Raw genomic sequence first — 18,430 nt, 5'->3', positions numbered from 1 at the left:
TCTATGAATAGAGATCATTCTACTCTTTCCTTTCCAATATGGATGGGGTTTTTTTCTTTCTTTCTCTTGCCCAACTGCCCTAGCTAGAACCTCCAGCACAATGCTGAACTGAAGTGGCAAGAGTAGATATCTCTGCCTTGTTCCTAATCTTAAAAGGAAAGCATGCAGTCTTTCACCATTAAATATGATGTTAGCTGTGGGCTTTATAGTCTATGACCTTTATCAGGTTAAGGAAGTTCTCTTCTATCACTATTTTGTTGAGTGTTTTTATAATGATGGGATGTTGGACTTTTTCAAATGCCTTTTCTGAATCTGTTGAGATGATCCTGTGATTTCCTGTTTTTAATTCTACTGATATGATACATTACATTAATTGCTTTTTAGATGTTAAACCAATCTTGCATTGCTGAGATAAAACAAGCTGATTCTACAATTCACACAGAATTTCAAGGGACCCAGGGTAGCCAAAACAATCTTGAAAAAGAACAAAACAGGACTCACATTTCTCAATTTTAAAACTTACTACAAAACAAGGGTAATTATGACAGTGCAATACTGGCACAAATATAGAAATACAGATCCGATGAATTGAACTGAGAGTCCCAAAATAAACATATGTTTATGGCCAACTGATTTTTGATAAGAGTGTCAAAACCATACAAATGATGCTAGGACAAACTGGCTATTCACATGCAAAAAATGAAGTTGAACCCTTTCCTCATACCATATATAAAAATTAAGTCAAAATGGATCAAAGACCTAAATGTTAGAGGAAAACTATAAAATTCTTAGAAGAAAACATAGGGGTAAAACTTCATAACTTTCGTTTTTGCAATTCATGAGGTGTGGTTTTTATGAGTACTTTCAAAGAAATTGGTAAGAAAAGTAGTAAAAATCCTCAAGAAGAAATAGGGAAAGATAAAAATGCCAATTCATAAAAGAAATATAAACACCAAATAACACAAAAAAATCTAACATCACCAGTTGCTAAGAAATAAGAATGAAAACAAAGCTCATTTACCTACCAAATTATCATGGTGTTAAGGAGTAGGGGAAGCATAGCACATTAGACGTAGATATAGATACACATACACTTGTACATATGAATACAGATATTAGATGGATGTTGAATTGTTACTTAAAAAAATTCCCAAACACACACACTTGTGGAAGAAAGTAAACCAGTAAAGTATTAGTAGTTAAACTGTATTATAAAATTATATAAATAAAAATTATATATATACATAATTACATATACATTATTTTCTTGGCATAAAAAATAGTAGGTGTTTTAAAAGCCTACACACAAATAGTAGGTGTTTTAAAAGCCTACACACAAATAGATTTTCCTTGTGATGTAATCAAAGGAATTAAAGGAACAATGAAGAAGAGAGCATTTGGAGAGAAATGCAGGCCACCAACCAGAGCAGAGGGTTCACAAAAACATTTCTGTTGCTACAACCCAACACCCAGGAATGGAGGCAACAGGTACTACAGCAATGTGCTCACTCATGTGGCAAACATCCTTATTTATTACCTGCTTTGGAAGTAACAAGCTGCAGCACAAGAGGCCGTCTGGTTACAATGCCCGACCCTCGAGGGAGAAAGTCCCTAAAAAAAAAAAAAAAAAAAAAAAAGAGAGAGAGAGAGAGAGAGAGAGAGAAAGAAAGAAAGAAAGAAAAGAAATAATAGATTAAGGCATTTTACATAATTCTGATTACCTACAGATTTATAAGTCAAGTTCCACAGTAATTCCCCTAATTCCCAACCTGTCAGTGCATTACATGTCCAAAGAATGCTAGGCCCACTTTATAAAAGAATCATGTGCAATGTAAAAAAAAGGGAGGGGGGAAGGCCCCTTATATTGAATATTAATCCAGGTGTATTATCATAATGATAATGACCTCACTAGAATATGTCACTCATTCATTTAGCTGTAATCAATAAAAGTTTACATTAAATTACTTTGTATTTTCATTTCACATTCATTTTCAGAGAGTCAGTATTTATAAAAACATGTGATACAGAAAACTCCTTTTGGTAATTAAAAAATCCAGTGAGGCACCTGGGTGGCTCAGTCACAGAAGTGTCTGACTCTTGATCTCAGCTCAGGTAATGACCTCACAGTTCATGAGATAGACCCTCACCTTGGGCTCTACACTAACAGCTGGGAGTCTGCTTGGGATTATCTCTTTCTCTCAGTGCCTCATTCACTCTCACTCTCACCTGCACAGGCGTGTACACACTGTCTCTCTCTCAAAACAAATAAATTTTTAAAAAAGATCAATATTAGCACCATCAAACACTGACCATTATTAGAGGTAAGAAAGGCATTTTAGACCAGGCATATTTAGCCTTCTAAATATCCTGAAATTTTTTCCAATAAAAGGTCACACATAAAATGCAGGATTAAGTAGAGATACATATTGTGTATGTAGAAATTAACGGCAGAAAAAACACTGAAGCTTGAGGTTTTTTGTTCTCGTTCCTGATAGGTGAGAGTTTATTTAAAATGGGAGTTTTTTAACAAATAATAATTGTGTTTTAAGTGCATGTTAATATACACTAGACCAATAAAAAAAATGCAGCTAAGAAAGTATTTTATAATTACATCTGCAATGCCACATAAACCAGTACTGATTGTGCAATGTCAAATTCATTAATATACCTATAACACAGCTTTTAAATGCATTTGGTTTTTTAATGTTTATTTATTTTTGAGAGAGAGAAAGACAAAGTGGGAGCGGGGGAGGGGCAGAGAGAGCAGGTCACATGGAATCTGAAACAGGCTCCAGGCTCTGAGCCATCAGCACAGAGCCTGACGCAGGGCTCGAGCCCACAGACTGGGAGATCATGACCTGAGCCAAAGTCGAAAGCACCGACTGAGCCACCCAGGCACCCCTAAATGCATTTAGAATGCCTCACAACTTCTGGAAGATTCATCATTTTAAAAGTCACAAAATTCCATTCAAAATAAACTTCTGACTCAATGGCAGTGTTTCTCAAAAATGGTTCCAGGACCACCAGAAAGCATTATATATCCACAGATGTCCAGGATTCATCCTACATCTACAGATTCAGAATGCCCAGGGGAAGATGTGCAGTATCTGCACTTTGTTTTTTTTTTAATGTTTATCAATTTTGTTGAGAGAGAGAGAGCAAGCAGGGGAAGGGCAGAGAGAAAAAGGGAGAGACAGGATCCCAAGCAGGTTTTACAGCTGTCAGCACAGAGCCAGACACAGGGCTCAAACCCATGAACCATGAGATCACGACCTGAGCCAAAACCAAGAGTCTAATGCTTAAACCAACTGAGCCCCCCAGGTGCCCCTGCAGTATCTGTACTCTTAACAAACTCCAGGGGTTTCTGATGTCCACCATGGTTTGAGAAACACTGACTTCAAGTCAGGATACATTACTCAACAATTCAGTGGGTGATAATAGCATAGGTCATACTATGAGTTTTGTAAAAATCTGGCAGAACAGAGCTTCAACACAGTGGGATTTCAAGGAACAACAGCTTATAAAAATGGCAAAGTCCAGTGAGAATGCTACAGAACCCAAGACTTTAGCTCTACTGATCTTTCAGAATTGGAGAGATAAAATTAAAATTTCCCCTACTACACATAATTTATTTTGCAAATGCTCGTGTAAAGTCTAACAGAGGAAATGACACTGAACAGCCTCTTAACTAAATTAAAGCTTTACTTGATTCCAAAGGACTGTTTCATTTGGAATACCATATGTGACTAAAATAAATAATAGTGAAATTACAAACTTGCATTGATCCCGAAAATGGCAATCTGAAATAAATAATATTATTTATTCATTAAAAAAATTCACTGAGAAACTAAAACGTGCTGGGGAGATGCTGTGGGCATCACCCTACACTAGTTTCACACCAGAAGTTTGAAATCTAATGGGAAGATAAAGACATGCACGTAGAAGACCATTAAAGAAGGGAACAGATTAACTACACTGGAGTTCAGAAAAGAGAGACCAATACTCTCTAAATACATATAATGAAATACCCTTTTAATATTCTCCAGGAACTATATTAGAATATTTTCTAGTTTTTATGGTTTCAATAATCACTTAAAATTTAATCAGAACAAGGACAGCATCTACTCTGTGTCTAAAACCAAAACCTAGAAAAAAGAAGTTAACTTGAGAATCAATATGGATAAAGGGAAAACAAAAGTCCATAGCACAGAGTGGGAGGGAATCTGTTTGAGCTATTAGGACTCTGAATGAGATTTTAGGATGTATAGACAGATGATGCCAAAGACAAATAAATATTCACATCTTAAATGCCTGAATAATGCCATTTAATGAATCAATAAAATATTTTCTTAAAAAATAAAAAGAGGTAAAGAAGAAGGGGGAAAAGGCAAATGGAAGAAAGAAGTTTAGTTACTTAATACCTTCCTGCTGAGATCTGTTTCAACTCATGTTTATGGCCATCTATTTATAATGTAGATTTAGTAACAATCCCTTTGAAACATTATTAAAGCAAAATATAATGTATCAAATATTTTAAATACCAATTACCATGTGTTTGACTGAAAAGTAAGCCCACAGATACATCTAACATTTTTCTCTACTTTTTTTATTAAACAAACAGAACTTTGCATGAAAAGTAATAAATGGAGGGGCGCCTGGGTGGCTCAGTCGGTTAAGCATCCGACTTCGGCTCAGGTCATGATCTCACAGTTTGTGAGTTCGGGCCCCGTGTCGGGCTCTATGCTGACAGCTCGGAGCCTGAAGCCTGCTTCAGATTCTGTGTCTCCCTCTGTCTCTGACCCTCCACCTGTTCATGCTCTGTCTCTCCCTGTCTCAAAAATAAATAAACGTTAAAAAAAATGTTTTTTTTAAGTAATAAATGGATTCAGGTATCCAACCTCCCTTCTTACTAACTCATACTTACTGGCCCCCTGCCATCCTACCTCCGATACATATATTCTCACCAAAAATCAAAAGATTTGGTAACCAAATCCTGCTATTTGGAAGTCTCTCTGGACCTCACAAGAGTATCTAAGTGCAACAAAGCACTGGAGAGAAATTTCTCTCTTCTGACGACTACGTGACTGATCTGGCATCCTGAAAATCCATGTCATTCTGATGATCCAGCAGCATGAAGACCATATGCCCAGCACACTGCTGCTGTGAAAAGCTCAAATGAAACCCAGAGAGCCTGGCTTTGAGCCCCAGTTCTGCCAATGAATGCACAAAATTCTCTTTAAACCTTAACTTCTTTTGCTACTAAACTGAGACAACCCTATGGATCAAATGAAATGCAACATATGACAACTTTTTTAAAAATTTTTTTATGTTTATTTTTGAGACAAAGAGACAGAGCATGAGTGGGGGAGGGGCAGAGAGCAAGGGAGACACAGAATCCGAAGCAGGCTCCAGTCTGTGAGCTGTCAACACAGAGCCCGATGCGGGGCTCAAACTCACCAACCGTGAGATTGTGACCTGAGCCGAAGTTGGATGCTTAACCGACTGAGCCACCCCGCACCCCTAATATAGCAACTTTTTAAAAACCAAACCACTATAGAAAAAAGTAGTACTATTACCATTATTGTTGCTATAATATAGCCACAGCATGTTTTCCCTGATGTTGCCGTATTCTCTCATCTCAAATAAATAAATACATAAAAAGCCTCCACACATAATATTTTAACATTCATGAATGGAAGTTAAAGATGAAGAGCCACAGACCCCACTTGAACTGTACCCTTGGTGTTGACTAGCTGCACTGGTTCAGAAAGCTCAGTTCCTTATAGCTGCCTCCAGCAGGGAGTCAAGACACTGATACAAACAATTATGAATAATTCATTAGCCATTGCATGCAACCATCCACTTGAATTTTACTATTTTCTATGCAATAGGTTGGTTCTCCTGTATGTATACCTTATGGGAAAATTACTTTGCTAAATTAATGCAGAAAAAAATGACTTGCTTTTAGTTACTGTGGATTTAAACTATAATTTCTATTTATGGTCATGTATATAAAAATATAAAATTTGCATGCCATTTTTCTCCAACGTGAACCTTCAAGGTAAAAAATAAGAAGAGTAATCTGAAGGGGTGCCTGGGTAGCTCAGTCATTAAGTCTGCAACTTGGGCTCCCGTCATGGTCTCCTGGTTGGTGAGTCCAAGCCCCACATAGGACCACCTGCTGTCATCACAGAGCCTGCTTCAGGTCCTATGTCTCCCTCTCTCTCTGCCCCTCCCCCGCTCTCTCTCTCAAAAAGTAAATAAACATAAAAAAAAAGAGTAATCTGAAGACTAAGTACCATTTAACTAACTCTACTCTATTGACTGAGTGTCTTATTTATGTACTTATGGTTGGATTGTACAGATTTTAAGGCAGGAAGAGCACTTCCCTCTCGATGCCACATACCAGCTACAACTCAAATGCCTTCCTTCTCTCTCAACCCACCTTAATAAAGCATTAATCTGCACAGTCTTAATAGCTGCTCTTCGGACAATAAATAGATGTTCTTTCATGGTTTCCTGACTTCTGCACAAAAAGTAGAGAACAATTCCCACTCTATGGCCTAAGAACCATGTTGATAATATTTCTTATTGGCTCTTCCAGAAACTTAGTTTACCAAGAAATATTGGTACTGGACCACTACGAAATGACTGACCTCTGGAAGCCTAAAAAAAGGAGAGCAGACTTGCTGTATCAACCAAGCTAAAAGAAGTTTTCCCATTAGCAACAAAAAGTAAATATAGAGAAGTTTTTCTTTAAGATAGATGTTGAAATGATCATTAACCAGATGATTTGCTTAATAAATACATGTTTTAGTATCTGCCCAGACTGAAGACACGAGGCATAACTTACACTGTGCAAGAAGTTAATTCATATAGTTGATTCATTCAAAGATAGATAAGCTTAGTCTTAGAAGAGAATAGCATGCAAATGATACAACAAACACGACAGGTATATGATTAATTAAGCTCCACACAAGGTGAGATATTGACATAGATCAGGCAATAATCTATTCTGCTTGGAGGAAACGATTTCAGAGAGGCACAAGGTAGGAGGCACTCACAGGGGATGTACAGAGACATGGAAGAGCGAAGTAACACAGAATATCAAGGAACTGTAAATATTAAAGAGAGGTCACAATGAGGTAGAAAAGAGTCTGAACAAGAAGGCAGGACCAGACCTCAGAGGCCTCCACTTGTATATTTTTTTTTTCTTCCTCTAAGGCACTAAAGAGTTTTAACTGATCAGATTGGCATTTCAGAAAAATCCCTGGGGGACTATATAGACAATGTTGAAAAAAAGAAAAAGACAGGGAGACCAGTCACTAGCTTGTCCAGGTCACTGAGGATGAAGATAATAAAGGTTAAGCTCAGAGCAGTAATGGCAAGAGACAGAAGACAACAGAGAGAACGGACAATTGGCAGGACGTAACGATCATTTTGATATGGAATGACATGAGATGGAGGAGTTAGAATAAATCTCACAGTTCTGGTTCGGTTAGCTGGCTGAATAGTGGTGCCATTAACCAGAACAGGAAATACAGTAAGGTCCAGTTATAGCTGTTATTTATATAGTATTTATCATGTGCCAAGCACCATTCTCATTTGATCCTCAGGTAGACGCTATTGTTATTCTCACTTCACAGATGAGGAAGCTGAGACACAGAAAGGTCACATAATTTTCTCAGGGTCACAAAGCTACTAAGTGACAGATCTAGAACTCGAACCTAGAGAATCTAGTTCTGTGCTAATGTGACCATTAGACTACGCTACACTGTAAAGGAATGGGGAAGAAGATAAGGGGATATATTTGTACATACTGATCCACAGATGTCTGGAGAATATCAAAATGGAGACAACTACTCAGACTGAGCAACTGGAGCTCAGAATAAAAATCCTGTCTAGAGATAATAATCTGACAGAAATCCATGGGGCAGGTAGTTAAATCCAAGAGAAAACACAAATAGGAATGGAATAGAGAAGAGTGATGAATATGGACTAAGGAAAATACCAACATTTAATGGACACTGAAAGAAACAGAACTGACAGATTGAGAAGGGGTCTACAGAGAGGCAAGCCAAATACTATAAATCAAAGGTATCCCTAAAGTCACACTAGCCTCTTAGTTACCTCCACCTAGATGTCTCATACTCAAGCTCTACAACTCATTATCATCTACCCAACATGCTTTTCTTCCTTCATTCCCAATCATATTCCACATCATCAGTATCCACATGTTAGCCAAGCGAAGTACATGGAAAGCATCCATCCTTCATTTTCCTCTGTCTTCATGCTCTTAATTGGTTACCAAGTCCTGCTGATTCTACCATCTTGATATCTCTTAAATGCAAAAAAGCTCTCTTCTCTATTTCAATAACCACTTCAGGTACCACCAATGCTCATATACACTACTACAATAATCTCCCAATTAATTTCCCTGCACCCAAATTGAGCATACTCTAACCCAATCTAAACCAATCAACAATGACATGCCCCATCACATCATTTCCAACTCTAAATCATTCAATCATTCTCCATTGTCTTTAAAACATGAAATTCAAACCATCAACAAAGCAGATAAAAAGTCGTGTTCTTCTCTGGTAGTCTCCACATGCACCTGCAATCTCGGGCTCAGTGCATCGGCACACTCCATATTCGCCTCCTGGGATGCCCATCTCCCACTTTTCCCTCTAGCCAACTTCTACTTGATCTTCAACACTCACCTCCATATCATTTTCCCTTAGAAGCCCTCCTTGAAATCTCCCATGCATACCTCTATCTAAGCTCTTAACATACACATGTTACACTGGTCTATTTACATGTCTGCTTCCTCACGCCTGTGTTCTTCCCAATGCCTCCTTCAGTGCCCAAGCATTAAATATTTCTCATACTTTCTACCTACCCATTAAGGAAGATTTCCAATAGCCCCATATATTCATATCATGGAGGGAAAACACTGTCCTATCTGATTCCACAACCAGCAGATTGCTAAGTGGCATTTTACATGTACAGAAAGAACAGATAAGAAAACTCTCAATTTATAATTTATTGAGGTCATTTAAGTTAACATTTTTATTATGAACATTAAGGTCAACAATACTGGGGCATCTGGGTGGCTCGGTTGGCTAAGTGTCTGACTTCAGCTCAGGTCATGATATCATGGTTCATAAGTTTGAGCCCTGAGTCGGGCTTTGTGCCGACAGCTCGGAGCCTGGAGCCTGCTTTAGATTCTGTGTCTCCCTCTCCCTCTGCCCCTCCCTCACTCGTGTTCTCTCTCTCTCTCTCTCTCTCTCTCTCTCTCTCTGTCTCTCTCAAAAATAAACATTTTCTAAAAAAATTTTGTTTAAAGATCCAACAGTATTTCCCCAAGTAAAAAATACAAAATACCAGATGGGCCAATATTACTGACTACCTAAAGATACAGAATAGAATTTGAAGGAAACAATTTTTTAAAAAAACTCCCAGAGCCAATATACTTTTAAAAATTATTCTTTAAGGGGTGCCTGGGTGGCTCAGTCAGTTAAGCGTCCGACTTTGGCTCAGGTCATGATCTCATAGCTCATGAGGTCGAGCCCCATGTCAGGCTCTGTGCTGACAGCTCAAAGCCTGCTTCAGATCCTATGTTTCCTTCTCCCTCTGCCCCTCCCCCGCTCACCGTCTCTCAAAAGTGAATAAACATTAAAAAAATTTTTTTAATTATTTCTTTTTTTTTTTTTATTTTTTTTTTATTTTTGAGACAGAGAGAGACAGAGCATGAACGGGGGAGGGGCAGAGAGAGAGGGAGACACAGAATCGGAAACAGGCTCCAGGCTCCGAGCCATCAGCCCAGAGCCTGACGCGGGGCTCGAACTCACGGACCGCGAGATCGTGACCTGGCTGAAGTCGGACGCTTAACCGACTGTGCCACCCAGGCGCCCCAATTATTTCTTAAAAACAGGAATGCCTCTTCCAAAAAACTTATCTTCAAAATATAATTTTATGCATTCCAAAATAATCCCTGAAGGATTACTATCTTGTAGTCCTTTAAAATGATAAAACTCAATTAAAGTCAATTAGAGGGAAAAGAAGGAAAGAGAGGTGAAGAGGGAAAGGACAGATAGAGAAAGACACAGTGAGAGAAAAACAGACAGGTCCCTGCCAAATACTGCCCACCTCCTGCCCCAAGAAGCACTGAGGTCATGTATTCCACATGCTAAACACAATGGTGCTGTTAAAATCCCTGTGTGCTTCTATGCCTAATCCCAGAGCTTTGCCAACCACTACAATGCCACTTTAACTGTTGAAGGAAATAATTATGCCAAAATCTACAGATTTAATTGGAAATTTTCCAATGAAGTTGTCTTTTTTTTCCCTAAATTCTTAGCACAGTATGAATATTAGCATTTACAGATTTGTAAAAGATCACATTTTTCTGTTATTAGTTACTATATAATTTGAGGTATTCAATAAATACCACCATCATTTTGTTTGAAAAACATAGTTACAAATCCATATGCAGGAAACACTGTTTTTATTTTTTTTACTAGCATTTATGAAATTTTAATTCAAATTTACCTTTCATTCACCAAACTCAAAATTTCTAAGCAAGTTTTTCATTAAATCTAATTAACCAGTAATGAATGGTTTCCACTGCAATATCCAAAATGCAAAATTTCTGAGTCCAAGATCTATAAACTGAATGAAGACGCCAGTTTTTAGTTCACAAATACCATGCGTTCTCTCCAACGGGAAACTCTCAAGAACTTAATGCCTTCATATTTAATCCATTTTATTTGCTTTTTCACAAAGCCAGCTTGCTCAAAAGTTAAAGCATCAGATTAGTGAGTCCCAGCATGAAGGAGAGGCAAACGGCTCTTGCTCTGCTCCACATCACATGGATGGATCTATTGCCACACAAACGGATGACAAAAGGGACAACCAAAGAGGCTGCTAGTTGCCTGACCAGTATCTATTTATACCTTATTCCTTATTAACAGAATCCCAATTTTGTTGAGAATGGCAATGGGACCAACTTTAAGGTAAATAAATAAATCTGTATTTCCCAGCCTCCCTTGCAAATGGGGTATCCACATAACTAAGTTTAATCAGTAAAACATAAGTTAACAAATAGTTCCTTTAAAAAGGTCTGATTTAGCTAATCTATACCTTTTGTCCTTCCCTCTTCTTTCTTCTCCTTGTCAATTATACATAATAGCAGAGCTACAGAAACCATCTTAAGCCACAGGGCAACCTTGAAGATAAAAGCTATGGACTAAGGATAGCAGAGCAAAAGAAGACTGTCTAATACAGCGATGGCATTATGAGTCACTAACCCAGACTGGTACATACTGCCTAACAAAATGAGTAAGAAAAAGAGAGAGACAAAGAGACTACGTTTTAGAATAGTGTTTCTCAACCTTCTTTCTTTTATTGCCCTCCTAAAGAGTCTTACTATACATTTTTCTCCATTAAATTTTCCCCCATTAAATTTAATACCACAGACACACTGTATATCAGTAAATGTTCTGCATGTACATATGTGCTTTATACATGAGAAGAGTAAGATTACTTTTGTCCCCCAAGAATCAACTTTTGCCCCTTGGAAGCAATCTCACCCCCACTGAGAATATGTGCTATGGATCAAAGAGGAATAAGAGAACCCAGAATGCTAAACATTCATCCTGTCAGTCATCCTTTCCTGCAGGGTTTCTAAGAGAGATATGTGGCAGAAAGAAAAGGTCAGAGAGCTTTTGCCTCAAACCCCTACATATTCTCCTCTGAATCCCGGAAACATGGGTTGGACTGTAGGGAACCCTCATCTGGCCTAGTTATGAGGCAGGCTTAAGGCCTAGTACCAAAAAAGGCAAAAAGGCCTCCTTTGCCCCTTTTCCATGAAGCCCATATATGAATCTCAGACCTTTGTACGTTGACACTATAGTGGGTAGGAAAGGCCCAAGTGTAGATGACCACACCTCAAGAGAAGAAGCTAGGACAAGAGAACACTTATCCAATGACAAGGGGCAGGACTAGTGTAGGTAGCCACTTCAATTGACCCTGCCCCAAGACTGGACTTGGAGAAATATGACCCAATTACCGTCCTTGGTCCTGATTGTTTATTAGCAGTTCCTTGCAGGGGACTGGAAGAAAAGAGTATGGATAAGAGTAGATGGAAACTTCTATAGTCAATACTATGCTCATCTGTTTTCGCTCTCCCTAAGATGTTGGGGGAAAAATTAGGTATTTAACTTAAAGCCAAAAGAGTCTGTTTTTCCACTAAAAAATAATGGAAAGCCATAGCCTCCAACTTCAGTTCAGTTAAGCATCCAACGTCAGCCTAGGTCATAATGTCATGGTTGGTGAGTTCAAGCCCCCATAGGGCTCTGGGCTGACAGCTCAGAGCCTGGAGCCTGCTTCGGATCCTGTGTCTCCTCCTCTCTCTGCCCCTCCCCTGCTTGCTCTCTCTTTCTCAAAAATAAAAAACATTAAAAAAAAATTTTTTTAATAAAAAATAAAAAGAATGGGAATCTGATTTTCTAATTACCAAAGAGGGATTTAACTAGATCCTTGGATCTAAATCTCTCTTAATACTCTAGAAGCCTCATCTATTATTTACCCAGGCATACCTTTTATTCCCAGAACATCAGGTTCCCAAGTGACTTCACACTAATTTCAGGCCTTTATCTTGAGTCATCTACCACAGAAGCCCTTCCCCAAGACATCACCTTTCTTTACCCATCTCACTCTAAAGACAGAAACCTCAGACCTTTTGTACTTGTACACTACAGTGTCTTCAAGAAAGCATTTCTTGAAATGTTAATATATTTAAATGTTTCACCCTCTTTATTCCAAGGTACCATGAACCCCCATCACATCCCCTCCCCTAGAGAAGCTATCTTAGGACAAGGACCTCATTTCTAAAAGGCCAGTGTTTGGCACAACACTTGACACAAATAAAGTCATCATTATAGGAATTAAAACTGTGAATTTCTTGGGAAGACAAATTTTAAGAATTAAAAAATAAATATGCAAACATTTATAATTAAAGATATAGGTATCATGTATGTGATCTATTCTTTTATTTTTTTACCTGAAAAAGATTTTTTTTTTTTTTTTGTCTATTTAGTTGATTCTTTTTTCTGTGATCCTGTACCATTGACTGGAAATTTTAAAGATCAAAGGAAAAAGGAAGAAGGAAAAGCACTTAATATCTAATAGATAGATATCTAATAATATCTAATAGATTCATATATATTTATAACATACATATTATAAATATTTAGCTATTTCTTATCTTAAAGGTTACCCTTGAAATGATATTCCCAATGAAAGGTTCAGAAATATATGTTTAATAGCTCCAAGTCCTAAAATGTACTAAAGGTAGCCAGTGGAAACACATAACAGAGTCCAATAAATTCTTGCTTACTACTTAATACATCCAGCTGACTACAGAAGGCATACTGATGAGTAAACTTAAAGAATTACTTTCTCTATCTACACCTCTCTGAGTACAGCAATTAAACTATATCACCCAGTTGTATATATGAAGAATAATATGTAAACTACACATCCACCAACAATCGGTAAACTGATAGTGTGTGACTGAAAAGACACTTTATTTATTATTTACAGTCCAAACTACCTGTTGTGCTAAAATGATTGGGGTGGCTCCCTGTTTGTTCAGAGTGGAGAGCATCACAAAGCACATATGCCTCAGCAGCAATGTTTTCTCATTCTCCTGAGACCTACTAGCATGCTTTATAAACAAGCACAGAAGCTTTTGAAAATTTAAGAAGTCCAAAGGAAAACAGACCATTAGGTTGAAAAGAAAATAATCAAGACTGGCAGGATCTACTAATAAATTATGGCCATGAGAGTTTAAGATAGTATTTAACATGGGAAACAGAACAAAGAAATATTAACTCTATTCAAATCTGAATTTCTCTACCTTTACTAGAATTTTATTAGATAAATATGTAATATTTCTATCTGTGAAGAGCTTTTAAACATTTCTTTTCAGTAAAGCATGGTGGTTAAGAGCACAGATTCTAGCACTGAAATTCCTGGGTTTGAATTCAGGATCCACTACTCTTTGGCTGAGTTTCCTCATCTGTAAATTGCAGGTAGGTTGGGGATAGAATAATAGGAATAATACAATCCTTTATCTTTGGGTGCACTGTGACATGCAACTCAAATTTTCTTCAGATTTAAGAAAGGTAAAATGAGGTCTGAAACTTACGCTGTGTAATGGAATCTGACTCAGCACCTGGAATCAAACATACTATTTCTGTAGCAAAACAAATGAATATTCACAGTAATAGAAATAAAAGCACGCTATGAATAGCCTCACATCAATCAGGTCAAGTTTGCCAGTAAATGGGTTCATGTCAATAGAAGTTTTGCCAAATGAGTTACAAAAATAATACTTAATTTTCAGATAATTTTGCATTCTGAAATTGTAGAAGACTGAAGTACATACTAGGCACATAGTATGTGGTCAAAAATTTCAGCTGCCATCATCATCATCACCTCATCATTAGGATTTTTAGAAGAAATAGTAGTAAGTTATGCTGATATTTATTTGTTTCAGAATATATCTCCATAGCAACAAGTAGTGATTATCTTTGGCTAGCCATAAGCATGTGACTTTAGGGCAAGCTAGATCTAGTTTTTCATAGCATATCTAAAGTTTTGAGTGATATGAAAAGGAAACTATATCAAAATAAACACCTGTAACTTTAACTTTTTCAACTACTTCCTAGAAAGTCATCAGCTACCTAAAGGCTTCATTGTCTAAGAACCCTCACCACTGTTCTGCTTTTCATGAGAAAGGTTAATACAAAACAAGGAATGAAAGCTTAAACCAACAAAAGAATCAACACACATTCCAACCACAGTGTGCTCAATTCAAATACAGAATGAAATGAACCCCCTGGCATCTAGAGTATTCACACAAGCGTGTGGCAAGTGTTATTTCTAGCCACTTAAAAGCACCAGTGAAAAGAGCTCAAATACTTAGAAAAGAAAAGATCTCCAATCCCATGAGGAGAGGCATTTATTAGCACTTAATGGCCCTCTTTCATTGCCTTTCCACTGACGCATCTCTAATTGTTCCAATTATAATTTCAAGTAACAAAACCAATAATGGTAAAAGCCTATAGTTCAGTGTATGCATTGTGAAAAAAAAGGTCTTTAACAGCACAAAGCACATATAAAAGTACATGACAACATCGAATCTGGGCAGGCAATGTCACAATAAATACAGAAAGGAGGTGGTATAAAATGAGCACTGGTCAAGAAACCAGTTTAAGTTCCAGCTGTGACCTCAACAGGCCATTTAATCTATAAGACTCAGTTTCTACATCATTAAAATGTGAGGACTAAACTAATGTCTTCCAATGCCTCTGCCACTCCCAAAATTCTACTAATCCCTGAATGCTAGAATTAAATCAAGATACACAGAATCTAATCTCACCACTGGCTTTCTAAGCAATCTAAGGCTTCTTGTTTTTACTTCCATAACTGGGAATGTTAGTATCCAGTTTAAGTCCAGTGAATGCAAGGACTCTGTCTTATATACTCCCCACTACCATGCATGGCACATAGCAGGTACTAAACATATTAGAGAGAAGAAGAAAAAGGGAGGCAGGCAGGAAACAAGAAGGCACAAAGACACAAAGCCAGGAAGGCGAGACAAAATTGGCTTACTAATTTAATATGGCTACAGCACTGCACATAAGAGTGATGGGGCTTGGGGGTGATGGTGGGGGTTCAGAGCTGACACCCAAGAAAGAATCCTTGAAGACATCTTTGGTGCAAAAAGGTGATTGTATTAAAGCACGGGAACAGGACCTGTGGGCAGAAAGAGTTCACTGGTGTTGTTAAGAGTGACTGATTATATACCTTCGGGTTGGGAGGGGGTTAGGAACAGCATAAGTCTTTAAAGAATTTTGGAAGCAAGGTTTCCAGGACCTTGAGGGGCTAACTGTTGTTAGGAAAACGTCATTCATTGCTGCTTAGTAAAACCTCAGTCAGGAGACCCTTCAGATGTGTATCAGGGGCCATACACTTGGAGTATAATTGCCAACATATACTTGGGGGTTAAAGATGAAAGAGGTCTGAAAAGGAATTTTTATGTGTTTAAGGAGACTCACAGGATCCTGGTGGGGGTCAGGATAATGTTAAGCCAAGATCCCCTTTTGCCCCCAGCAAAGTGTCATCATCAAGGCAGCTGAGCTCCTAGAGGAAGGTCACTCTGCCTGTTTCAAGGACTTGTCACTGGGCTGTAGGCAGTAAGGGAGTTTAATTTTTCATTTGCCTTTGCATCCCACATCACCATGGCAAGCAATTAAACCCCCTTACATCTTGATGAGGATGATATTACGGCTCCAGGAAACAGAGTCTATAGGTTTCTGGAGATTAGGCTATGGATAAGATTGCATTTTTCTTGCAATTTACTAAGTTATCCATGAACTGAAGGAGACTCTTGTTGTGCATGACTGTGATCTCTGTCAGTCAACCATTTGCTTTCTTTCCTTTCCCCTGTTCTTGGGCAGCCAGGAGTGTCTGAGGAACATCATACATATCCTGCCTTGGGGGGTGGGGGTGATGCTTTTAGCCTGTACTTTGCCCTCAGCTTGCCCCGGGTTCCCTCCTCAAGAGGACAGTGATGAAAGACAGCTTGAAATATGGGTTTCCTGCTTTTAAGAAAGAGCATATTAGGAAATTTCAAATTCAGAGAATATATTATGTTAAAGAATATTACAGTTATAATATCTATTAGATGTTTTCTGTCCTCAGAAATTAAGATGCTAAAAAACAAATGTGTGATATATTATGCAGGCTTACATATTAATTATTGCCATACTTTAAGAACGGAGAAAGCATAAATTATATTTTCTATTCTTGAATATTTTTCCTCATTGTTAGTATTTAATATTAATACAGGTAAAAAAATAAACACCAATCAATTAAAAATGAAAATACTGAGATTTGGAAGTGAGAGAGGAAAAGATAGAAATCTCTGGATAAAAACCAATTTTCTTTTTTAATTTTTTTAAATGTTTGTTTACCTTTGAGAAAGGGAGAGAGAGTATGCAAGCCAGAGAGGGTCAGAGAGAGAGGCAGAGAGAGGATCCAAAGCAGGCTCTGCTGTCAGCACGGGTCCCAATGTGGGGCTCAAACCCACGAACCGCAAGATCATGACCTGAGCCAAAGTCAGATGCTTAACCAAATGAGCCACCCAGGCACTCTGAAAAGCAGCATTTCTAACACAAGATTTCAAACATTAGCAAACAACATTAACAAAATAGCAGCACTTTAAATTAATTATATATTTATGAAACTAAATCTATATTACTTTTGTTAACCTGAACATGAATACTGTAAATATTCACTAATAGCCATAGGTCAATAGTCAAAAGTAGAGTGTAATTTCAGTTGTCATTGCCCACAGTTTATATTTTCATGAAGTTAACATAAAAGATTCATATCCCATCTCCTGAGTCAATGAGATCTGAGATACAATAGACCAATATTTTTTTAAAATATGGGATGTGACCAATAAATACATCATGAAATCAATTTTGTAGATCATGACTAATATAGTTTTTATAGTAAAAAGGAATAGAATTCCATAGAAAATATCTGAGCATATCACATGTGAAAATGTTAATTATTTCATAAAACTTCTGCTTGTTTTATAAACATGCAGTGGTTCAAAATGTAAAATATATTTCTTACAACAAGATACAGTCAATGTTTGAGAAACACTAGGTGAGTCTTCCCCATTCCATGTAAGATTGTTTGTAGTATTTTAGATATATTATAATTTTGTACTTCAATATAGAAAAATTGTTATCATTTAATATAGAAGCAGAGAATTTTAGAGTCTTAAAGAGTTTTATCAAGAGCTTGAAAATCCTAGATTATTGTATTTTAAGTCCCACAGGGGTGCAGTTTTAAATAGTGGATTAGTATAGGGCTCAATGAAAAAAAAATGAGATTTGAGCAATGACTTGAAGGGGTGAGTGAATTAGCAGATCCCTGAGAGATATGTGCCTGGCATGCTAGAAAGAAAGGAACAAAGGGAAGAAATCAAAGATTAGGTTAGAGGGAGAAAGAGGGGCCACTGTAAGGATTCTGGCTTTTCTCTATGTGAAGTGGTGAGCTACTGATCTGACTTACATTCAAGAGGGAACAGACCTCATCATAATATAGGCCACATATGACAAACCCACAGCTAATACCATACTCAACAGTAAAAAGCTGAAAGCTTTTCCTCTAAGATCAGGAACAATAAAAGAATCCTTATTCTCCCCACTTTTATTCAACACAGTATTGGAAGTCCTAGCCACAGCAATTAGGCAAGAAAAGAAAAAAAGACATCCAAATTGGAAAGGAAAAGATAAAACTGTCACTATTAGCAGATGATATGATACTATATATATATATA

At 37.5% G+C, this 18,430-nt stretch overlaps 1 protein-coding gene across 9 annotated transcripts in view; it reads right to left on the bottom strand.

The window, feature by feature from the left end:
• DNM3 (dynamin 3) overlaps positions 1 to 18,430 on the bottom strand; it is a 560,234-nt gene that overhangs the window by 467,067 nt on the left and 74,737 nt on the right. For all 9 annotated transcript variants that reach the window (XR_007458711.1, XM_049633950.1, XM_049633954.1 and 6 more), the window contains exon 2: positions 1,538 to 1,611. Coding sequence is in view for 8 of the 9 variants with exons in the window: in XM_049633950.1 (XP_049489907.1) it covers positions 1,538 to 1,611 (74 nt within the window). In the remaining variant the exon portion in view is untranslated. The remainder of the gene's footprint in view (positions 1 to 1,537; positions 1,612 to 18,430) is intronic.

This window comes from Panthera uncia, chromosome F1 (genome assembly GCF_023721935.1).
Source record: "Panthera uncia isolate 11264 chromosome F1, Puncia_PCG_1.0, whole genome shotgun sequence".
Lineage (NCBI taxonomy): Eukaryota > Metazoa > Chordata > Mammalia > Carnivora > Felidae > Panthera > Panthera uncia.
This window is presented reverse-complemented; position numbering and strand designations above follow the sequence as displayed.